General features: G+C 33.4%; 1 protein-coding gene across 1 annotated transcript in view; it reads left to right on the top strand.

Moving 5' to 3' along the window:
- Window positions 1-24,645, top strand: part of IA-2 (tyrosine phosphatase IA-2) — a 285,485-nt gene that overhangs the window by 80,467 nt on the left and 180,373 nt on the right. Inside the window, exon 5 of the mRNA XM_089091152.1 lies at window positions 22,496-22,598. Within this exon, the coding sequence (XP_088947278.1) occupies window positions 22,496-22,598 (103 nt within the window). The remainder of the gene's footprint in view (window positions 1-22,495; window positions 22,599-24,645) is intronic.

The raw sequence follows: 24,645 nt of genomic DNA, 5'->3' as shown, positions 1-24,645 counted from the left end.
AACCCCCTTCATATGCGAAATAATTTCTGTTCGCTTTAAGGTTTAATGTTGCTTCTTACTTTCAGTTGAGAAAAACTTGTTTTTTATTTAATTTCTGACCTTTTTTTTAAATAATCCCACAAAATATGGCCACACCTCCACGGAGAAATACCCTCTCCACGGATATATCCCACTGACCACTGGTTCTCAAACTGTGGTACAAGTACCCCTTGGGGGTGCAAAAATATTTTTAGGGGGCACGCGGCCGGCCAACGAAAACAAATCAAATAACCCTTTAACTCTAGGACTGGCAATTTTATTTATATTTAGCTATAGTTTACTTAGTATCGAGAACTGAGAAAGGATGCCTAAAATGTTTTGTGGGTAAAAAAGGGTACCGTGTCTAAAAAAGTTTGAGGACCACTGCTCTAGACAATTCAATCTCGGTAAAATTATGCCCTGGGCAATTACCCTTAACAACTCCACGCGTACAATTGAGCCGGAAAAGAGAAAGCAAGAAATATGCAAAGAATTTTCTATAGGAAATCTGGCAAATTCCCCTAGTGCATAATTTCCTCTGACGAGTTCACCCCCTGGAAACTTCCCTTCCCATTCTTTCGTGGAAAAAAAAATCGTCTTCCCACCGTAAAATGCCTGCATGCTTCCCAATAACAAATTCTATACGTAAGCAATTGGCAATTTTTATAACTTAAAGACGTTTCCCCTGGGCTATGGGGGGGGGAGTCCTTCTATATCCAAAGGTTTAGTTATTGGGCTTTTCAACTACGATGAACAAAATGGTTGTCTCAAAATTTTAACCGGACGATTTTGATGAAAAAGGGGTAAGGGAGGGGGCCTAGCTGCCTTTCAATCTTTTTGGTCACTTAAAAAAGGGTACTATAACTTTTAATTTCCGCTAGAATGGGCCCTCTCACGATATTCTAGGACCATTGGGTCGATACGATCACCCCTGGAAAAAAAAAACAACCAATAAACACGCATCCGTGATATTTCTTCTGGCAAAAATTCAAAATTCCACATTTTTGCAGAAAGAAGCTTGAAATCTCTACATTAGGCTTCTCTGATACGCATAATCTCATGGTGTAATTTTCATTAAGATTCTATTATTTTTAGGGGGGTGTTCCCCCTTTTTTCAGAATAAGTTAAATTTTCTCAGGCTTGTAGCCTTTGATGGGTAAAACTATACTTAATGAAACTTACATATTTGAAATTAGCATAAAAAATCGATTCTTTTGATATATCAATTGGTGTCAAAATTCCGCTTTTTAGAGTTTCGGTTACTATTGACCCGGGTCGCTCCGTACTTACAGTTCGTTACCAACGAACTGTTTGAAAAAGATGGAAGGCTTCTCCAGGAATTTTAGTGGAAAATTAGATACCAGAACTAGGAACCTCGCGCCTGATTATGACGTTGGGAAATATTTTATTAATAATGGATAATACATAAAAGAAAATTAAGAGGAAGAAGCTTTGTTCCATTCGACAGATGAGTGTCCATTTTCATTTTTTCGAAGCAAAAACATTGCAAAAAAAGGTTTTTTCTTTGAAAAGTTGAGAGATTTTGTGTAGTTTACCCTTTACTATAAGACGCAATAAGGAAATTTTGACCTGAGAATTTTTCCGATCCCTTTTGTTTCCATCAACATGGCAAGAAATTTTGGTTTTATTTCTACTGCCCAATAGAAGGGCAATATGTCCAAGAAAGTAAATATCAAACAGTTCGTGAAAACGAACTGTAAGTAAGGAGCGACCCGGCTCAATGGTAACCGAAACTCTAAAAAACGGAATTTTGGTACCAATAGATACATCAAAAGAATCAAATTTTAATTCTGATTTCAAATATATAAGTTTCATCAAGTTTAATCTTACCAATCAAAAGTTAAGCGCCTGAGAAAATTTGGCTGATTTTCGAAAAAAAGGGGAAAAACCCCCTAAAAATTATAGAACCTTAAAGAAATTCACAGCATCATATTCAGCTTATCAGAAAATCCTACTGTAGAGGTTTCAAGCGCCTATCTACAAAAATGTGGAATTTTGCATTTTTTGCCAGAAGAAAGATCATAGGTGCGTGGTTATTTGTTTTTTTTCCCCAGCGGTGATCGTGTTGACCCAGTGATCCTAGAATGTTGTGAAAGGGCTCATTGGAACGGAAATTAAAAGTTTGAGTGCCCTTTTTAAGTAACCAAAAAAAATGGAGGGCAACTAGGCCCCCTCCCACGCTAATTTTTTTCTCAAAGTCACCCAATCAAAATTTTGAGATAGCCATTTTGTCCAGCATAGTCGAAAATCTAATAAATATGTCTTTTATAATTAATTAATCCCCCCCAGTGCCCAGGGAAAGGGCTGAAATTTTCTAACTTTGCCATTTGATTAAATTTCTTTTTGTTTTTTTGGAAGTATAACGAAATTTTCAGTAATATTTTTTTTCTGGTGGGGGGGGGGGCTGACGGAGGGGGTTACTCGGGAGAATCTTTCCGTGGAGGATGTTTCTTTGGGGCAAGTGACATTTATATGAAGGGGGCGCCAGATTTCCAAGCATTATTTAAAAAACGATCATAAATTAAATTAAAAAAACCCAGTTTTTTCAACTGAAAGTAAGAAGCAACATTAGAACTTAAAACGAACAGAAATTATAATGTATATGAGGGGGCTTACCGCCAAGTCAAAACCTACCTCTTTAAGCTACAGTTTTTTTTAGTGGTTTAAAAAGTGCTCTCTTTTATAATTAAAAGGTTGTTGTGATTCAGGGGTTTGTGAATTAATTTTTTTTTTTAACTTTTAACGTAAAGAGCGAGGTATTGACTAAGGGGAGAACCCAATAATATACGTAACAACATATACGTAATAAAAAAAAACAATAAAAAAACAAGCGATACGGCTCAATAGTAATCAAAACTTTTAAAAACGGAACTTTGATGTAAATAAATGTATCAAAAGAATGAGCTTATAATGCTGATTCTAAATATATAAATTTTATTAAGTTTAGTATTACTCATCAAAGGCTACGAGCCTGAGAAAATTTACCTGATTTTTTAAAGAGGGGGGGAAACATCCCCTACAAGTGAAAGCATTTTAATGAAAATCACACCGTCAGTTTCAGCGTGTCAGACAACTCTATAACATAGGTTTCAAGCTCATATCTGCAAAAATCTGCAACTGTGTATTTTTTGCCAGATGAAAAATATACTAATATAGAAGTCCGTTACGTAAGTTAACTTGTAAATTACGTCAGAACCAAATTTAGAGACAGCCATTTAGCAAAAGAAAAGTAAATTTTTTATGCAAATTTTGTTTGCTTATTCAATTCCGGCGAGCCAAAATAAAAGCTGCATCAACTGAAAAACGATCAGAAATTAAAAAAAAACAAGTTTTTTAAACTGAAAGTAAGGAGCGACATTAAAATTTAAAACGAACAGAAATTATTCCGTATATGAAAGGCTGTGCCCTCCTCAACGCCTCGCTCTTTACGCTAAAGTTTTTATTGTTTAAAAAAAGAGTTGTGAGAAAGTCAAACTTTAGCGTGAAGAGCGAGGCGTTGAGGAGGGCACAGCCCCTTTCATATACGGAATAATTTCTGTTCGTTTTAAGTTTTAATGTCGCTCCTTACTTTCAGTTTAAAAAACTTGTTTTTTTATTTAATTGTGATCAAGGACGTATCCAGGGAAGTGGAGTTAAGGGGTTTGAACCATCTCTCCCCCCCCCCCCGAAATTATTTTCCGACTAATAACACCGTAACAAAAATTAATATAGACAAATTTTTTGTACGTTTTTGAAGTTTTCTTATATACCCCCCTCCCCTAAAAAAATATTTTGCAACTCCCCACCCTCCCCGCAAAAAACCTGGACACGGCCCGGATTGTGATCCAACAAAAAAAATACACGCTGCTTCAACATAGGTTTGACCTGAATTCTTGTCTTGTCCTGAAATCCAACCTGAAAATCGGATTTTCAGTTGTTTTCTAAGTAGGCATCCATCATTCTTTGTGGAAAAATGAACAGAACTGGAATAAATTGTAACGTAAATGGTTTTATGGCAGAGCGCCCAGAAAAATCTGAAGAATTAGCAACTAAATTTCCGCAAAAATATGAAACCTTGAAATTCCCCAAAGTCGCCCTTAAAAATCCAAATTTTGGCTAAAAATGAAAATAAGTGCTTTGATTTTGAATGGGCTCTTTTGCTGTTTATTCGTATCTGGTGAGAATTAATATCAGCTTTAAATTGCTTTAGACTTTGTTTTCATCAAAAACAACGTTAAAGCCAAATTCACGGTAAAAAGTTTGAAAAATTTATCTTTCTTCAAAAATGTTTTGGGATGCCATTTCATGACTTATCTTACCTGCTCAATGGTACAAAATCTAGGCACAAAAGGCCGTACGACCTCAAAATCATGTAGCTAGAACTTCTTAGGCAGCCTGAAATTCAGTCAAAAGTCCAAAAACATATTTCTTTAAGTGGTGAAGTTACGCTAAGAGAACATTCGTATTATGTTTACGCATTAGAAAAAGTGACGTATTAGAAAGCATATTTTCTATTAGTCTTTGAAATTTTGAGAAGTTCTGGAAAGACATTTCTCGCTAATTTCATCTATAAATGGTACTCTAGTGTCGACCCTGTTTCCGCCAGTCCTTCTCGCTAATACCTTATTGATTGAAGGTGGTTGCTAGTAGTAACCATCTATTGAATTCTGCTACTCCTATGTACCAAACAGGTTTTTCTGGTAAAGAAACATTTCTACAGGGCATTACACCTTTCAAAGAGACGGGTTTTCTATTATGAAATCAATTTTTTGGAGGTCAAAATCATGGATACATGTTTATTTTTTATTTTTTTTTAAACTGGTATTCTTTCAATGAAGCCCATAGCACTTTGCAGAAACCCGTGAATGTAGGACTGAAAGTTCAATTAATAATCAAGTTAGTGTGACCACCATTTTTGATCTGGTTAAGTGGGTATAATCTGGTTTGGTTTGTTATTGCGAGAGGATTACTCAATTTACATCTTAGTGTTAACTGGGCAATGACTAAAGGAACATTTGAAGGTGGAGAAAAAAAGGGGTAATTAGTGATTGGATAATTTTAACAAGAAATGACCGAAAAGTGTTTTGGAGGAGATGGAATGAATGTGTACTGTATAATACACAAGTGATGATTTGCACAGTGTTGTCGATTTTAAAGAGTTTAGAAATAAAAAAAATTAACAAGAAATGGCTGAAAAGTGTTTTGAGGGAGTTGAATTGCACGAGGGTTGACTTGCACGACGGTTCAGTTACATACGGATTCAGTTACACGGGGATTAGTTAAATGGGGATCGAGTAGCACGGAGGTTCAGTTGTACGGGCTTTCGGTTATACACGGGTTCAGATACATGGGGGGTACAGTTGCACGGGGGGTATCTGCTATAAAAAACACTTCATTCTAAACAAATACGAACATTTTGAAAAGCAGACAAAAAATTGGACACTATAATCAGAAATATTTAGCATTTGCAAAAAGGGGTAATTAGTGATTGGAAATTTTTTTAATGCTTTTACAATCGGAGATGTTTGATTAACCTTTGCAAAAAAAGGGGTAATGGGATTTGCGAATTGGAGGTAATAATTTATTTTAGTAAAGTAATTATTTATTTTAGTAAAGTCATAATTTATTTTAGTAAAGTAAAAATTTATTTTAGTAAAGTAATAATTTATTTTAGTAAAGTAATAATTTATTTTAGTAAAGTAATAATTTATTTTAGTAAAGTAATAATTTATTTTAGTAAAGTAATAATTTATTTTAGTAAAGTAATTATTCATTTTAGTAAAGTAATAATCTATTTTAGTAAAGTAATAATTTATTTTAGTAAAGTAATAATTTATTTTAGTATAGTAATAATTTATTTTAGTAAAGTAATAATTTATTTTAGTAAAGTAATAATTTATTTTAGTAAAGTAATAATTTATTTTAGCAAAGTAATTATTTATTTTAGTAGAGTAATTATTTATTTTAGTAAAGTAATAATTTATTTTAGTAAAGTAATTATTCATTTTAGTAAAGTAATAATTTATTTTAGTAAAGTAATAATTTATTTTAGTAAAGTAATAATTTATTTTAGTATAGTAATAATTTATTTTAGTAAAGTAATAATTTATTTTAGTAAAGCAATAATTTATTTTAGTAAAGTAATAATTTATTTTAGTAAAGTAATAATTTATTTTAGTATAGTAATAATTTATTTTAGTAAAGTAATAATTTATTTTAGTAAAGTAATAATTTATTTTAGTAAATTATTGTTTTAAAAAATAAAGTTGTGAGACAGGGTCAAACTTTAGCGTAAAGAGCGAGGCGTTGAGGAGGGGGCAGTCCCTTACATATAGGGATTAATTTCTGTTTGTTTTAATGTCGCTCCATACTTTCAGTTAAAAAAACTTGTTTTTTTTATTTAATTTCTGATCGTTTTTTAGTTAATGCAGCTTTTATTTGCATAAAACTTTTACTTTTCTTTTGCTAAATGGATGTCTTTACAAATTAACTTACGTAACTAACTTCTATATTCGTCTATTTTTCTTCTGGCCAAAAATACAAAGTTGCAGATTTTTGCAGATATGAGCTTTTTTTCGTGCTCTTTTAACTGTTTACCAGCTCAATGCTGTCTAAACACTGCGGGAAATTTCCTAAGAAGAGTTTTTGATGCAAAACGTCACCTATGAAAAGATTCTTTTAAAAGAAACACTTCAAATTGAAAAAAGAAACCATTAGCAAATAATCTTAACAAAGTTTAATCTCTTCCAAAAGAAACTTAAAAAGTAAACAAATTCAACCCATTTCTCACTGGCAAATTCCTACGACATTTTTCGGTATATAAAAAACATAATTTCCCATTCATGCTAAACTTTGATTGAACAAATATTAGACAAATCTACTTCACTTATACAAGTAGAATTATCTGGCAAGATTTCAGTTTCAAGAGGTTTATCCGATATTGGAATGCAGTTTTTAGAATGTGCCATTGAAGATGTATCGCTTGTGGAACTTATTTTTAGCCTCAGCTTATTTACAGGGCTTCTGTCTTCTTCATTACCACCTGTCTTTCCTTTTTCAACCGACCACTTCGTTTCCATAGCCTCAGAGTTTCTAAGTTTTCTTTTCAGCTTTTGCTGGGTTTTCCGGGTTTTCTTTTCTACTTTTCCTATAAGTGCTTCATCTTTCACATAAAGTGGAATTTCCGAAATTCTTCCAGATGTTGACATGAGCTTGCTGTTTTTGTTTTTAATTTGTGTGCGAATGACGTTTGTCTTATCTTTAATGTATGTCTGACAAGTTTGTTTCTTTTTCAGGCTAGAAAACTTGGGGGAATGTGTATCACTTGCATTACTTAAAGAACCATATTCTACTCTTTGCTTTTCCTTCTTTGGTTCGCTTATTTCACACTTGGAATGAAAGTCCAATTCGTCATAACGAGGATTTAAAGATCCTGATGCCAGCAGAGCACGGGACTTTAACTCACTTTCTGTTAGTTTGTTTATCACTACTGTAGAGAACTTCAATTGTCTCCGAATTCCAGGTATTTCAGCGAGGCTAATGAAACATCTTTCTGTCATTTTTTTATTTCCTGAAATGGAAATTAAATTTAAGTTAATAAAGATTGTTAACTTTAAGAGCAGCAGTTTATATCCCTACTGACTTCCCTTCATGGCAGATAAAAGTAAGGAGCGACTAGTTTTTTTTGGAGTTGAGTTGCACGAGGGTTGACTTGCACGAGAGTTCAGTTACATGCGGATTCAGTTACACGGGGATTAGTTAAATGGCTTTATTATATCTTTTCAGAACAAATTATTATTTTAGGGAATTATTTCGGTGAAACAGTTAGAGATATTTTAAAAAAGGAATTTAGAAGAGGATTTGAGGGTGAAACTCTGTGATCGTTATAATACACAAGTTCCATTTGAACAGCGTTGTGAGGTCCCTTACCACAACCCCAAAGGGCTCCGATCCCTCCACCCCAACCCAGAAGGAAGCCCCCGGTCCTCAAAGGTTCTCTGGGCTCCCAAAGGGTCCCCCGGTGCCCCAAAGACTCCTGAGTCTCCATTATAATACTTTTTAAGGCTTTATTATATCATTTCTATTTTTTTGATAACTTGATAGGTGATTTGAATAAAAGGAATTCAAATATGTTGTCTATGAAATAGAAGCTTACTCAATTTGCTAAAAGGTATTCCATTTTGCACAACTCTGATCTGATTGAATTGTCACCGACAATGAGATTTAATCACTGCTAAGCCTATTGTTACAGTGAGAGAGTTACCCGATTTACAGCTTAGTGTTAACTGACAAGAATTTGGTAACAAAAAATGTGCAGTTTCTATAAAAATTACTGAATTACAAAATCAAAATTAAATTGCATTTACTACTTTTCATTTAAACTAATGCAGCTTCAATAAAAAATTTGAAATTATCTCGTTTAAACTATTGAAGTTTCTATAAAGTTAAGTTAAAAAACTGCTCACCAAGTTTAGCGAAATAAAAGCGTCTATTTGCAGCATTCCCCTTCATCTTCCAAATTGTAAGAAGGAACTGAATGTATATCATCCCATTCTTCTTATCAGATTCAAACGCTTAATATCTCAAGCATATGCGAGTCAAATTTCACCTTAAAGCCCCAACGTATCTGATGAAGTAATTTAAGTCTTAGGATCAATTTCATAGGAACACTCGATACCCTTAAAATGTCTGATTCAAATTATTAAACCTATGGAAATTCTTGATTATGTAATTCAGCCACTTTTACAGAAACTGTACATTTTTGTTACCAAATTCTGGTCTAGATTTCATTTTTACAGAAACTGTACATTTTTCTTACCAAATTCAGGTCTAGATTTACCTTTGATTAGGGAAGCTGTAATAATAAATGAAAATTTATACTATTAAAATAAATTTGATACTAACAACTCACTGCCCTACAAACCCTTGGTAGGGAGTAACGGATACTTTTAATAAAGAAAATATATTATTGAATTTAAGGTATGGTATTAATTGTTTGCAGAAAAAAAGAACGACATAAATACTACTAGTAAAAACAAACAGCACTGAAAAACAAACGGATGTAGTCACGGCTATGTTTGATAAAGAAAATATCTTAATGTATATAAGGAATAGTATGAATGGCTTGCAAAAAAAAACAACACGAAAATACTACTACTAGTAACAACTCACTTCACTACAAAACCATCTGATGTGATCACGACTATGTAAAAAAAACACGAAAATACAACTACTAGTAACAACTCACTGCACTACAAAACCATCTGATGTAGTCACGGCTATGTTTGATCAAGAAAATATCTGAATGCATTTAAGGTATAGCATGAATGACTTGCAAAAAACACGAAAATACTACAACTAGTAACACCTCACTGCACTACAAAACCATCTGATGTAGTCACGGCTATATTTTATCAAGAAAATATCTGAATTCATTTAAGTTATAGTTTAAATTACTTTCAAAAAACACGAAAATACTATTACTAGTAACAGCACACTGCACTACAACAACATCTGATGTAGTAACTACTATGTTTGATCAATAAAATATATTAATGAATTTAATGTCTAGTTTTAATTGATTTAAAAAAACACGAAAAAACTACTACTAGTACCAACTCACTGCACTACAAAACCATCTGATGTAGCCACGGCTATGTTTTTGTCTATGTCGTTCCTCCATTTCTGAGGGGGCAGGAGATTAAGAAGGCTATTATTTCATTTTTTAATTTTCTTGATAGAACATAGCCTTGACTACATCAGATGGTTTTGTAGTGCAGTGAGGTGTTACTAGTAGTAGTATTTTCGTGTTTTTTGCAAGCCATTCATGCTATACCTTAAATGCGTGTGTTCCGACTCTTGCATAAGAAAAAGTTAAAATTTAGTAAATTGTCAAACGATGTCGAAATGTAACATCATGTCGAACAAAAAAAAATAATTAGTTGAAGATGATGATGAAAATTAAAAAATGAAATAATAGCCTTCTTAATCTCCTGCCCCCTCAGAAATGGAGGAACGACATAGACAAAAACATAGCCGTGACTACATCAGATGGTTTTGTAGTGCAGTGAGTTGTTACTAGTAGTAGTTTTTTCGTGTTTTTTGCAAGCCATTCATAATATACCTTAAATGCATTCAGATATTTTCTTCATAAAACATAGCCGTGACTACATCAGATGGTTTTGTAGTGCAGTGAGTTGTTACTAGTAGTAGTATTTTCGTGTTTTTTGCAAGCCCTTCATACTATACCTAAAATGCCTTCAGATATTTTATTTATAAAACAGATCCGTGACTACCTCAGATGGTTTTGTAGTGCATTGAGTTGTTACTAGTAGTAGTATTTTCGTGTTTTTTGCAAGCCATTCATACTATACCTTAAATGCATTCAGATATTTTCTTGATAGAACACAGCTGTGACTACATCAGATGGTTTTGTAGTGCAGTGAGTTGTTACTAGTAGTAGTATTTTCGTGTTTTTTGCAAGCCATTCATGCTATACCTTAAGTGCATTCAGATATTTTATTGATAAAAAATAGCCTTGACTACCTCAGATGGTTTTGTAGTGCAGTGAGTTGTTACTAGTAGTAGTATTTTCGTGTTTTTTTTTTACATAGTCGTGATCACATCAGATGTTTTTGTAGTGAAGTGAGTTGTTACTAGTAGTAGTATTTTCGTGTTTTTTTTTTTGCAAGCCATTCATACTATGCCTTAAATACATTCAGATATTTTCTTGATCAAACATAGCCGTGACTACATCAGATGGTTTTGTAGTGCAGTGAGTTGTTACTAGTAGTAGTATTTCCGTGTTTTTTTTTTGCAAGCCCTTCATACTATACTTTAAATGCTTTAAGATATTTTCTTGATTAAACATAGCCGTGACTACATCAGATGGTTTTGTAGGGCAGTGAGTTGTTAGTAGCAAATTGATTTTAATAGTATAACTTTTCATTTGTTATTGCAGCTTCCCTAATCAAAGGTAAATCTAGACCGGAATTTGGTAAGAAAAATGTACAGTTTCTGTAAAAATGAAATCTAGACCAGAATTTTGTAACAAAAATGTACAGTTTCAGTAAAAGTGACTGAATTACATAATCAAGAATTTCCATAGGTTTAATAATTTGAATCAGACATTTTATGGGTATTGAGTGTTCCTATGAAATTGATCCTAAGACTTAAATTACTTCATCAGATACGTTGGGGCTTTAAGGTGAAATTTGACTCGCATATGCTTGAGATATTAAGCGTTTGAATCTGATAAGAAGAATGGGATGATATACATTCAGTTCCTTCTTACAATTTGGAAGATGAAGGGGAATGCTCCAAATAGACGCTTTTATTTCGCTAAACTTGGTGAGCAGTTTTTTAACTTAACTTTATAGAAACTTCAATAGTTTAAACGAGATAATTTCAAATTTTTTATAGAAACTGCATTAGTTTAAACGAAAAGTAGTAAATGCAATTTAATTTTGATTTTGTAGTTGAGTCATTTTTATAGAAACTGCAATAGTTTAAACAAAATAATTTCAAATTTTTTATTGAAGCTGCATTAGTTTAAATGAAAAGTAGTAAATGCAATTTAATTTTGATTTTGTAATTCAGTCATTTTTATAGAAACTGCACATTTTGTGTTACCAAATTCTTGTCAGTTAACACTAAGCTGTAAATCGGGTAACTCTCTCACTGTAACAATAGGCTTAGCAGTGATTAAATCTCATTGTCGGTGACAATTCAATCAGATAAGAGTTGTGCAAAATGGAATACCTTTTTGCAAATTGAGTAAGCTTCTATTTCATAGACAAAATATTTGAATTCCTTTTATTCAAATCACCTATCAAGTTATAAAAAAAATAGAAATGATATAATAAAGCCTTAAAAAGTATTATAATGGAGGCTCAGGAGTCTTTGGGGGGCCGGGGGACCCTTTGGGAGCCCAGAGAACCTTTGAGGACCGGGGGCTTCCTTCGGGGTTGGGGTGGAGGGATCGGAGCCCTTTGGGGTTGTGGTAAGGGACCTCACAACGCTGTTCAAATGGAACTTGTGTATTATAACGATCACAGAGTTTCACCCTCAAATCCTCTTCTAAATTCCTTTTTTAAAATATCTCTAACTGTTTCACCGAAATAATTCCCTAAAATAATAATTTGTTCTGAAAAGATATAATAAAGCCATTTAACTAATCCCCGTGTAACTGAATCCGCATGTAACTGAACCCTCGTGCAAGTCAACCCTCGTGCAACTCAACTCCAAAAAAAACTAGTCGCTCCTTACTTTTATCTGCCATGAAGGGAAGTCAGTAGGGATATAAACTGCTGCTCTTAAAGTTAACAATCTTTATTAACTTAAATTTAATTTCCATTTCAGGAAATAAAAAATGACAAAAAGATGTTTCATTAGCCTTGCTGAAATACCTGGAATTCGAAGACAATTGAAGTCCTCTACAGTAGTGATAAAGAAACTAACAGAAAGTGAGTTAAAGTCCTGTGCTCTGCTGGCATCAGGATCTTTACATCCTCGTTATGACGAATTGGAATTTCATTCCAAGTGTGAAATAAGCGAACCAAAGAAGGAAAAGCAAAGAGTAGAATATGATTCTTTAGGCAATGCAAGTGATACACATTCCCCCAAGTTTTCTAGCCTGAAAAAGAAACAAACTTGTCAGACATACATTAAAGATAAGACAAAGGTCATTCGCAAACAAATTAAAAACAAAAACAGCAAGCTCATGTCAACATCTGGAAGAGTTTCGGAAATTCCACTTTATGTGAAAGATGAAGCACTTATAGGAAAAGTAGAAAAGAAAACCCGGAAAACCCAGCAAAAGCTGAAAAGAAAACTTAGAAACTCTGAAGCTATGGAAACGAAGTGGTCGGTTGAAAAAGGAAAGACAGGTGGTAATGAAGAAGACAGAAGCCCTGTAAAGAAGCTGAGGCTAAAAATAAGTTCCACAAGCGATACATCTTTAATGGCACATTCTAAAAACTGCATTCCAATATCGGATAAACATCTTGAAACAGAAATCTTGCCAGATAATTCTACTTGTATAAGTGAAGTAGATTTGTATAATATTCGTTCAATCAAAGTTTAACAAGAATGGGAAATTATATTTTTCATGTACCGGAAAATGTTGTAGGAATTGACCAGTGAGACATATGTTGAATTTGTTTACCTTTTAAGTTTCTTTTAGAAGATATAAAACTTTGTTAAGATTATTTGATAATGGTTTTTTTTTTTTTCAATTTGAAGTGTTTCTTTTTAAAGAATCTTTTCATAGGTGACGTTTTGCATCAAAAACTCTTCTTAGGAAGTTTCCTGCAGTGTTTAGACAGCATTGAGCTGGTAAACAGTTAAAAGAGCAAGAAAAAAAAGCTCATATCTGCAAAAATCTGCAACTTTGTATTTTTGGCCAGAAGAAAAATAGACGAATATAGAAGTTAGTTACGTAAGTTAATTTGTAAAGACATCCATTTAGCAAAAGAAAAGTAAAATTTTTATGCAAATAAAAGCTGCATTAACTAAAAAACGATCAGAAATTAAATAATAAAAAAAAACAAGTTTTTTTAAACTGAAAGTAAGGAGCGACATTAAAACGAACAGAAATTATTCCCTATATGAAAGGGACTGCCCCCTCCTCAACGCATCGTTCTTTACGCTAAAGTTTGACCCTGTCTCACAACTTTATTTTTTTAAACAATAATTTACTAAAATAAATTATTACTTTACTAAAATAAATTATTACTTTACTAAAATAAATTATTACTTTACTAAAATAAATTATTACTTTACTAAAATAAATTATTACTTTACTAAAATAAATTATTACTTTACTAAAATAAATTATTACTTTACTAAAATAAATTATTACTATACTAAAATAAATTATTACTTTACTAAAATAAACTATTACTTTACTAAAATAAATTATTGCTTTACTAAAATAAATTATTACTTTACTAAAATAAATTATTACTTTACTAAAATAAATTATTACTTTACTAAAATAAATTATTACTTTACTAAAATAAATTATTACTTTACTAAAATAAATTATTACTTTACTAAAATAAATTATTACTTTACTAAAATAAATTATTACTTTACTAAAATAAATTATTACTTTACTAAAATAAATAATTACTATACTAAAATAAATTATTACCTCCAATTCGCAAATCTCATTACCCCTTTTTTTTGCAAAGGTTAATCAAACATCTCCGATTGTAAAAGCATTAAAAAATTTTCCAATCACTAATTACCCCTTTTTGCAAATGCTAAATAATTCTGATTATAGTGTCCAATTTTTTGTCTGCTTTTCAAAATGTTCGTATTTGTTTAGAATGAAGTGTTTTTTATAGCAGATACCCCCCGTGCAACTGAACCCCCCATGTAACTGAACCCATGTATAACCGAAACCCCGTACAACTGAACCTCCGTGCTACTCGACCCCATTTAACTAATCCCCGTGTAACTGAATCCGTATGTAACTGAACCCTCCTGCAAGTCAACCCTCGTGCAACTCAACTCCCTCAAAACACTTTTAAGCCATTTAATGTTATTTTTTTTTATTTCTAAACTATTTGAAATCGACAACACTGTGCAAATCATCACCTGTGTATTATAAAGTACACATTCATTCCATCTCCTCCAAAACATTTTTCGGTCATTTCTTGTTAAAATTATCCAATCGGTAATTACCCCTTTTTTTTCTCCACCTTCAAATGTTCCTTAAGTCATTGCCCAGTTAACATTAAGATGTAAATTTAGTAATCCTCTCGCAATAACAAACCAAAACAGATTATACCCACTTAACCAGATCAAAAAATGGCGGTCACACTAACTTGATTTTTAATTGAACTTTCAGTCCTACATTCACGGGCTTGTGGAAAGTGCTATAGACTTCTTTGAAAGAATACCAGTTTAAAAAAAAAAAAAATAAATATGTATCCCTGAGTTTTACTTCCAAAAAATCGATGTCACAATAGAAAACCCGTCTCTTTGAAAGGTGTAATGCCCTGTAGAAATGTTTCCTTACCACAAAAACCTGTTTGGTACATAGGAGTAGCAGAATTCAATAGATGGTTACTACTGTTGCTGAGTAGGATTCCATGGCAAGTAGAGATATCTCATGGAGCTATCTATTATAACTTTGTGGCGTACTTGAAGCAGCATTTTAAAAATACAGAAGATGTATTTGACGGATGGAATTGTGGACCTTCAACCAAAGAATGCCCTGAGTAAAAAAAGAATTTCTGACCGCAAGATCCACTTCCATTTTCTTATGTTCCATTTTGTTAAGAATGAAGAATTTAAGCAAAGTAAGCAAGCAGAGGTTCATCTTGCTACTTACACTTTGGCTCGAGGAGATGGGAATTGAAGTTTAACCATGCCGCCAACAATGCGGACTTTTTGATTGTGCAGATAATTGTTTCTTTTGTGACTAAGATGGAAGTTTCAGTTGTCGGTAGTCATACAGATTCGTTGGTTCTACTGATCCTTCACTCAAAGGAAAAATCCCTTTTCTACCAATTTAAAAGCATCCCTAGTGTGAAACATTTCGGCATTCTAAAAGTGAAGCACAGCCTTGGTAGCGCTATAGCTGACACTCTGCTCTTGTCTGCTTTCCTTGGTTTTGACATTGCACCAAGACTGCATTGCTTTGGTAAGCCGGTCGGGCTCACGCTTGAGAAACCCGACTTTTAACGAGTCCGCTTCGGTGCTCAACTGAAACACAATGTGTAAAGATAAACTAGTTAATGTTGGCACTGCTCAGCTTTTATAATGCTGAAAGAGTGAAGCGCTCCACTCTCGACGACACAGCCGTGATAACGGCAATCTGTCAATGTCAATGTCCCTTGTTAGCCCTGGAAGACTTCTACCCTGGTTGATAGCTGGTCGATAACACTCCTATCGAGTTTTTCTTTCAGTTACCTGAATGAAATGGAAACTATTCCAGTCTAGGTCCTTTTTTTGGAGTTGGCATCTCCAAGACGGTGACTTCGTGACAGTCATTGCAGGTACGATACCCACACAGATCGACTACTTTGTATCATTACATATTGGTGCACGTACAAGTCGGGTAGTAAGACAGAAAAATGCTCGCGTCGAAGATTTGCACTGCGATGTAGCCCTGCCTGTTTAGAATGATTAGATGAGAAGCGCGCTATTTTAGTTGAGGACCAGCAGAACCAAGACAAATGTGAAGCCGAAACAGACTGTTAGTGCGAGATTAAAGGAAAACAATCAATTCTGCGATTCTAATTAAGGATGTAATATCGATCAATCTTGGTTGAATTAGTTTCGTATTATTTATTTGATTTTGTATATTTTTACCAGCCATGGTAAAAGTATACAGGTGACCAACATGGTCGGTAAATCACTTTGAGCTACTTTCCATAGTCTACTATAGGCTGCATATAGGTTACTTTCTGCGAAGAGATAAAGGCTGGTTGTTGTGTGTGGGTTAGACTCCACAACTATTTTCAATAATTTTTCTTGTCTGATATGTCCAGTTTAGCATGAAATGACTCTCTCATTTTGTTTTTTCAAAAATAAAGGAATGTTTTTATACTTTTTTTTCTCAATTTTGGGGTGCGAAAGAAGTATAAACTAACTACAAGGGTTTGATACCCTAAGGTCCCCTGTGCCCAAATTATGGCTAATCCAGCAGGTAATATAGGCTATAAAATGACATTGAAAACATTTTTTGAAGATAAGTAAATCTTGGGCCTTTTTTCCGTGAAGCTTAGCTCTTATGTCTTTGGGAGGGAGGGGGGAACTAAAGTCCAATGTAATTTAAAGCAGATTTTCGTTCTAAAAAGGTCCTAATAAATAGCAAAGAAGCACCTGAAAAGCTATCCAAACCAAAGCATTTAGTTTTTTTTTATGTTTAGGATAAAATTAGGGCCTTTAAGTGCAATTGGGGGGATTCCACGGTTTCAGCTTTTTTATCTTCAGAGTTTTAGTATGCTCTTCTCTATATTTTTCTGAGCATCTTGGTGCAAATAACATTTGTGTTGCAATTTGTTCCATCTCAAATCGTAAATTGACTAGCCAAGCACCGGAACTCCAGTTCAAATACAGAAGTTGCTCTTATTTCTGATTAATAACATGCCTGGCTCATTCAAATTAGTTCGACATTTAATATCAATTGACATGTTAAGCACAGAAAAATCTTGAGAAACAACTATATTCTATAAATTTTAGGATTAAAAGGAAGCACTTCTGGAAAAGTGATGTTTATATGTGGAAGACACCATACTCTAGAGACAAAATGAACAATGTTAAAGTCAAAGAAACTAGATTTCCTTTTCTAATAATGATTGAATAAAAATAAAGCAAGTTTTGTAAATTGCAAGTAAGGAGCAACGTTAAAAAAAAAAACGTAAATTATTCGGTATATGAAAGGGGCTGTCTTCTCCTCAATACTTCACTCTTTACGATATTAAATAAAAAAACAAGTTTTTTTAACTGAAAGTAAGGAGCGACATTAAAACTTAAAAGAAAGGGGCTGTCTCCTCCTCAACGCCTCGCTCTTTACGCTAAAGTTTGACTCTGTCTTACAACTTTATTTATTAAAACAATAAAAAACTTTAGTGTAAAGAGCGAGGCGTTGAGGAGGGGATAGCCCCTCCTCAACTGAGGAGGGGCTTTTTTACTTTCAGTTAAAAAAAATAGTTTTTTTTATTTAATTTCTGATCGTTTTTTAGTTAATGCAGCTTTAATTTTGGCTCACCGTCATTGAATAAGTAAAACAAAATTTGCATATTAATTTTACTTTTCTTGTGCTAAATGTCTTTCCAATAAACAAAAACCAATACTATACAGAAATACCAATACAGAAATTATTCCATATATGAAAGGGGCTGTCCGTTCCTCAACGCCTCGCTCTTTACGCTATTTTTTTTTATTGTTAAAAAAATAGAGTTTTGAAAAAGTCAAACTTTAACGTAAAGAGCGAGGCGTTGGGGAGGGGACAGCCCCTTTCATATACGGAATAATTTCTATTCGTTTTAAGTATTAACGTCGTTTCTTACTTTCAGTTAAAAAAAAACTTTAGTTAATTTTTGAACGTTTTTGAATTAATGCAGGTTTTTATTTTGGTTCACCGTACATGAATAATTACAACAAAATTTTCAAATTAATTTTACTTTTATTTGGTTAAATGGCTTTCTCGAAACTTATTTAATTTTATTTACGATCGTTTTTATTAGCAATAAATATACGTAACTTACGAATTAACTTACGTAACGAACTTCTATATTCATATATTCTTAAAACGCATATTAGGGAGTTCGCCCCCCAGTCAATACCTTGTTCTTCAAGCGAAATTTTGAAGTTTGTTCCAATTCTTTAAAAATGACCCTCAATCACAAAGGCTGTTAATTAGAATAAATAGCTCTTATGTAAGTACTAAAACATTTTTGGCTTAAAGAGCGATGTATTGACTTGGGGGTGAACCCAATCATATATGTAATATTTTCTGCTCGTTTTAAGTTGTGATGTTGCTCCTTACTTTCAGTTGAAAACCTTTTTTTATTTAATTTCTGGTCTTTTTTTAAAGAATGCTGGGAAATCAGGCGCCTCCTTCATAGCAATGTACCTTCCCCCATGAAACTTCCTTCATGGAAAGATCCTCCCACATAACCCCCAACCCACCCTCTCCCCCCACTACCAGAAAAATCCCCCCTGAAAACGTCTTTATACTTCCCAATAACCATATGTTAACATTGGGTAAAGTTCATAACTTTCAGCCCTCCCCCCGGGGACTTCGGGGAATTAAGTCATCCTAAAATATATAGGCCTAGTTATCATATTTTTGACCATGCTGAACAAAATGGCTATCTCAAAATTTTGATCGGGTGACTTTGGGAAAAATGTGCGTTGGAGGGGGCCTAGTTGCCCTCCATTTTTTTTGGTCACTTAAAAAATTCACTAGAACTTTTAATTTCCGTTCCAATGAGCCCACCCATGATATTCTAGAGCCACTGGGTCGATATGATCACCCCTGGGGGAAAAAAAACAAACAAACAAATAAACACGCATCCGTGATCTTTTTTCTGGTAAAAAATGCAAAATTCAATATTTTGTAGATAGGAGCTTGGAACCTCTACAGTAGGGCTCTCTGATACGCTGAATATGATGGTGTGATTTTCATTAAGGTTATATAACTTTTGGGGGTCTTTCCCCCTTTTTTTGAAAATAAGCCAAATTTTCTCAGGCGCGTAACTTTGGATGGGTAGGACTAAACTTGACAAAACTTATATATTTGAAATCAGCATTAAAATATGATCCTTTTGATGTATCCGTTGGTATCAAAATCTCGTTTTCTAGAGTTTCGGTTACCATTGAGCTGGGTCGCTCCTTTCTTACAGTTCGTTACCACGAACTGTTTGATAGTTTTTTGAGAAATTGGAGAATTTGATTCTAATTACCAGGGTTATGCGTTTCAGTAGTCTTTCTTAAGGAATGGGGGCAAAAGGTCAAACTTTAGCATAAAGAGCGGGGTGTTGAAGAGGGGGCAGCCGCTTTCATAGATAGAATAGTTTTTGTTCGTTTCAACTTTTAACATTGCTCCATTGCCCCTTACTTTCAGTTTAAAAAACTTGTATTTTCTTTAAATTTCAGATAGTTTTTAAAATAATGCCGGGAAGTCCACCCCCCCCCCTCCAACAAAAATCTCCCCATAAAAATCCTTCCATGAAAAGTTCCTCCCATGTAGAATTTCCCCCAAGGTAATTACCCCCGGAAAGTTACATCCTTGTTGGAAATTTACCCCCAGAAAATTTCTTGCGGACAATTCCGCCAGAAAAATTCTCCTTAGCATACTTTGTTCGAAAAAAACTTATTTTTTATTTTATTTCTGATGGATTTCAAGTCATGGCAAAAATCACACTATGTGGAAAATTTTTTCCGGAAATTCCCTCCATAATGGGAAATTCCTCCCTTGGAAAATTTCTCCATGGAGAATTTTTCCTGGTGATAATTCTCCCATAGATAATTTCTCTAGCAGAACCACCACCTCCCCCTGACCGTTATATAAAAATCCGCAAAAGAATTCCAACCCCGTGGAGACTTTCCCGAACAATTCTCCCAAAGAGAGTCAACAAAAGAGAAAGTAAAACAAATAAAATGTATTTTGTACATAAATTCTAACAAATTCCCCTGCATAGTATTTCCCCTGGTCCACCCATTGGAAACGACCCCCCCCCCCAAGAATAAATTCTCCCCGTAGAAATCCCTCTCCTCACAGAAAAACCTCCTTCACGGAAAATATTTACACTTCCCAATAACAAATACTATATGTAAACTATGGGTGAATTTCATAACTCGCACCTCTTTCCCCTTGCGCTATGGAGGGTCATGGCATTCCCAAAGGCATAGTATTGAACCTTCCAACTATGCTGAAAAAGTGGCTCTCTCAAAATTTTGGTAAGAGGAATTTGGGGAAAAAAAGGTTTGGGAAGGGGTATAGTTGTCCTTTAATGTTTTTGGTTACTTAAAAAAGGCACTAGAACTTTTAATTTCCATTCAAATGAATCTACTTCCGATCTTCTATATCTATTTATTTGATACGATGACCCCTGGGAAGAGCAAAAAAAATGTAAAAAACAACAAATAAACACACATCCGTTATCTTTCTTCAGGCAAAAAAAAAAAAAAAAAATTCAAATTTCACGTTTTTGCAGATGGATACTTGAAACTTCTACAGCAGGGTTCCCTGATACGGAATATAATATTACGACATTCAATGAGATTTATTGACTTTATGGTATGTTTTCCCCCTTTTTCAAAAATCTGGCAAATTTTCTCCGGTTCGTAGCTTTTGAAGAGTGAAATTAAACTTATTAAATATGTTAAATATGTTTGGAATCAACCAAAAAAAATGTCTTTTTTTCGATCTAATGTTATCAAAATTCTGTTTTTAGATTTTCGATTACTATTTAGCCGAGTCATTCCTTACTTACAGTTCGTTATCACGAACTGTTTAACAAAAAAGAAGCTTTACGTGTAGATATTTTTGCCATGTGGTAGCGAATGTTCAATAGCTGCTGTCGGTGTGAATAAGGACTTATAAAGACAAATCAATGATGTTTTAAAACTAAAATACTATTTCAGCTCTTAGTATCTTAGCTGAGTCTTGTATCATTTGAGCCTGAAAATTATTTTTAGAAAAAAAAATATTTGGACGAAAAATAAGGCTCCTTGACTGGTTTCGAACAATATTGATTTCTAGATTAATTATAGTCTACCCCGGCCTGAAGCTATAGATGAACTAGTGCTCTTAGCTGAGAACTTTTATTTCTACGGGAGGCTATAGAAGGACTAGAAAGTATATATCCAATAAAAGACTTCTGCCTCATCATCATCTCTAGCATTTTTATGAAAGGCCTCCTTAGCATCCATTGAAGAAATTTTCCCTTTTTTATATACGCAGATTTTGTAACTATAGTCTACAGAGGTTTTGGTTCTACCACTGGCTACACCAATCTGCGAGCTTAAATAAACTCATAGACATGACAGAATATGTATTTGTGCATGTATTTTCAAAAACAGCTGTCGGGCCATAAGAAAAAAAAACAGAACAAACATAAAAAAAACAACAAAAAACACAAACAAATTAAAAAGAAAAACTTACTTATATATGAATCTTCACGAAATTATTTATAAAAGATACGATGTATGTCTTTCACGATGTATCAGCCCTTCATCAACATACTTAGACAGATTCTTTAATATCATCTTAATTCGTGATCCTACAATCCCTTCCAACCACCTTCTACCTGTCAACACTAACGAAAAACACCCATTTCTCAGATCCACCAATTGCTTACAATTCCCCCCAAAATGAATTATATTATCTTAATCTTCCCCATCGGACATCGTACCAGGGACTGGATTAACATTACGACCCCTAAATGTCCTCTCTATGACCTCTCTATGAACATTATGACCCCAATATTATTACTGACCATGTCCCTAATTAGATTGGAATCCAAATAGAATATTTCCTATAGTAAAACATATCTCTAAAGGCACTGTATTAGATGTGCACTTACTTCTTGCGTTGATCCTGATTTCAACAAGACCTGTCGATTACAATCAGAGTATCAGAAGTAAGCTGAATTACAGGTGACACCGAGGCTATTAGTCGATAAGAAATGAAATTCAATGATATGTCTGCTCTTACCACAACTGAAGCTCTAGCAGCTACATGGATATCACATTTCTTCAATATACACCCCATACCTTTTATTTTGAATCAGTTGTAGTTTTACGAAAACCCCTTTCCCTTCTTCCATCTTCTTGTTCAGATGTGAACTAGCACATTGGAATATAATTTTGACGTGAAGGAACTGTACAATTACTTGATATTTTTGGGAAAAGCCATTTATCAAAGTCCTTAGAACTACTCTTTGTTCTTTGTTAAGAAAGAAAAGTATTATTAAACTTACATTCACCAAATAATTGCTATTTTTTATAGACAAAATCTGGATCTTGATGTGTGCAACCAGTATGAAGACGAAGAAATAAACTTGGAATTACTAAAATTTTTAGAAGATGAAGAAGAAAATATTGGAAAATCGGTAAGAGACTTTTATTGGTAAGAGACTTTAATCGGTAAGAGACTTTTTATCGGTAAGAGACTTTAATCGGTAAGAGACTTTTTAATCGGTAAGAGACTAAAATTTTTAGAAGATGAAGAAGAAAATATTGGAAAATCGGTAAGAGACTTTATGTTAACGACGCAGGAAAGTCAGCAGCGATAAATCTATGTAGTGGTGAAATTAGTTAATTATTTGTTTTATTTGCTTGTCTGCGACCACAAAAAAAATGATTAATACTGACATTACTACTTCTGCTAACAAGTCCCTGCAATACCGAGAGACATCAGATCAACACAGTAGCTCATGCTTTTTCTCCGCTAAATATATTCAGTCTTTCCATTCTCCCATGACGTTTCAAGTTCCTTTAAATCCTTTTTTATGACCTTCCATCCAGATGAATAAAATTTCACAGTTATGTGCAATCTGACACCCTTCATTTGTTAAACGTGGCATTTCTTCTCTTATGGCCCCAAAAAGTGGGACCGAACCACTTTTTCGTACGGCTTATTGTTTAATGTGCTGTCAGTGAAACGAGCATCTCAGACTTTCCCTAGATCGTTCCCCTGAAAAACATCTAGTATATCTAGCGTGTTGCCATGCCCATTCAAGGTTGTTGGGTCATGTATTATCCAAGAGCGCAATACTACTAATACCTACGGTATTATTCGGTTTATTATCCAGTCGTTTAGAAACCGAGATTATCCAGAAACCACATTTGAATTGGTCTTCCTGCTCTAAAGTCAGACACCTGACTTGGCTCTCCTTGGGGATAGGGAAGACCTTTCCTGACTGGTAAAACTGCGTTCGAGTATCCTCAAAATCATGGAAAATTGTATTTTGGTGTCTTAGACAGGCTATCTGTCAGTTAGAGCATCATAGACAATCAATTTATTAAATAAGAATCAGCAAAAAGTATTTCACTTGCTAAACAGACTAGCCTACTAGATTAAGACTCTTAATTGTCTGTAAAAAATTCTGTATAATTTGCAAGGATTGTTGTCATATCACCTAATATTCAAATCCGAAGGACAGTCACAATTATAAAAATGTTAGTTTAGTTCTAATGCAGGTCGTACGTAAGCAGGTCGGAAATTCAAATAATACATGTTACACTGTTTTTTCTTTTTTCTTTAAACCATATACATGGTTTGGAGAATTTGCTGTTGAAGTTTTTAAAGAACAATTAATTTCAGCTGCCAAGGTTTCCAATTCCTTGTGTAAAGTGATAAGAAAGATGACGTTCCAGTAGGTTTTAGGTTTCTGCAGTGAGACGATACCCAAACTCATGTTTGTAGTTATTTTTATTCGATTCAAACTTGATTTGCATATTCAATTTAAGTTTCACTCGTTTTAAGATTAATTTATTCATTTACATTAATATATATTGTATGTTTGTTCGCATTGATTGTTTATTTAATTTCTGTTCGTTTTAAGTTTCATTTATACTTTAATAGCAAAATATTTGTTTTCGTTTTAAGCTTGATTTTCATATTCAATCTAAGCATTACTCGCTTTAAGATCTATTTATTCATTTATATTATTACTTTTTGTATGTTTTTGCTATGATTGTTTATTTAATTTCTGTTCGTTTTGGGTTTCATTTATTCTTTAATAGCAATTTATAGTCGTTTCGAGTTTGAATTTTAAAAGATGTTTTTATCTCCATATCATAATTTTAAAAAAAATATTACATTTAATTGAAAAACTTATTTTTCAGAAAGTTTTTTTTAAATAATTTTTGTTAGTTTTTTATTGCAAAAACTTTCAAGTTTTATGGCATGGGAGGTGCTTACTGTCCGATTATTCTTGACTTTAAAAAGCGGATCTAGAACTTTCAATTTAAATCGAATGAGGTTTTTTTTTCAAAGTCTATACGATTACCTCTTTGATAAAAACCTTATATATGAACAATAGACAGCTTGCATAACTTGTGGACAGCGATTGCCAACAATGAATGGATTGAAAAAATAGCTCCAATAAGGGGGCTTAGACCATTTTACTTGCTGACAAAAAGGGATCACGACTG

The sequence above is a fragment of the Artemia sp. Qi Xiang Cuo genome, chromosome 6 (assembly GCF_049724085.1).
Source record: "Artemia sp. Qi Xiang Cuo chromosome 6, ASM4972408v1, whole genome shotgun sequence".
Classification (NCBI taxonomy): Eukaryota; Metazoa; Arthropoda; class Branchiopoda; order Anostraca; family Artemiidae; genus Artemia; species Artemia sp. Qi Xiang Cuo.
This window is presented reverse-complemented; position numbering and strand designations above follow the sequence as displayed.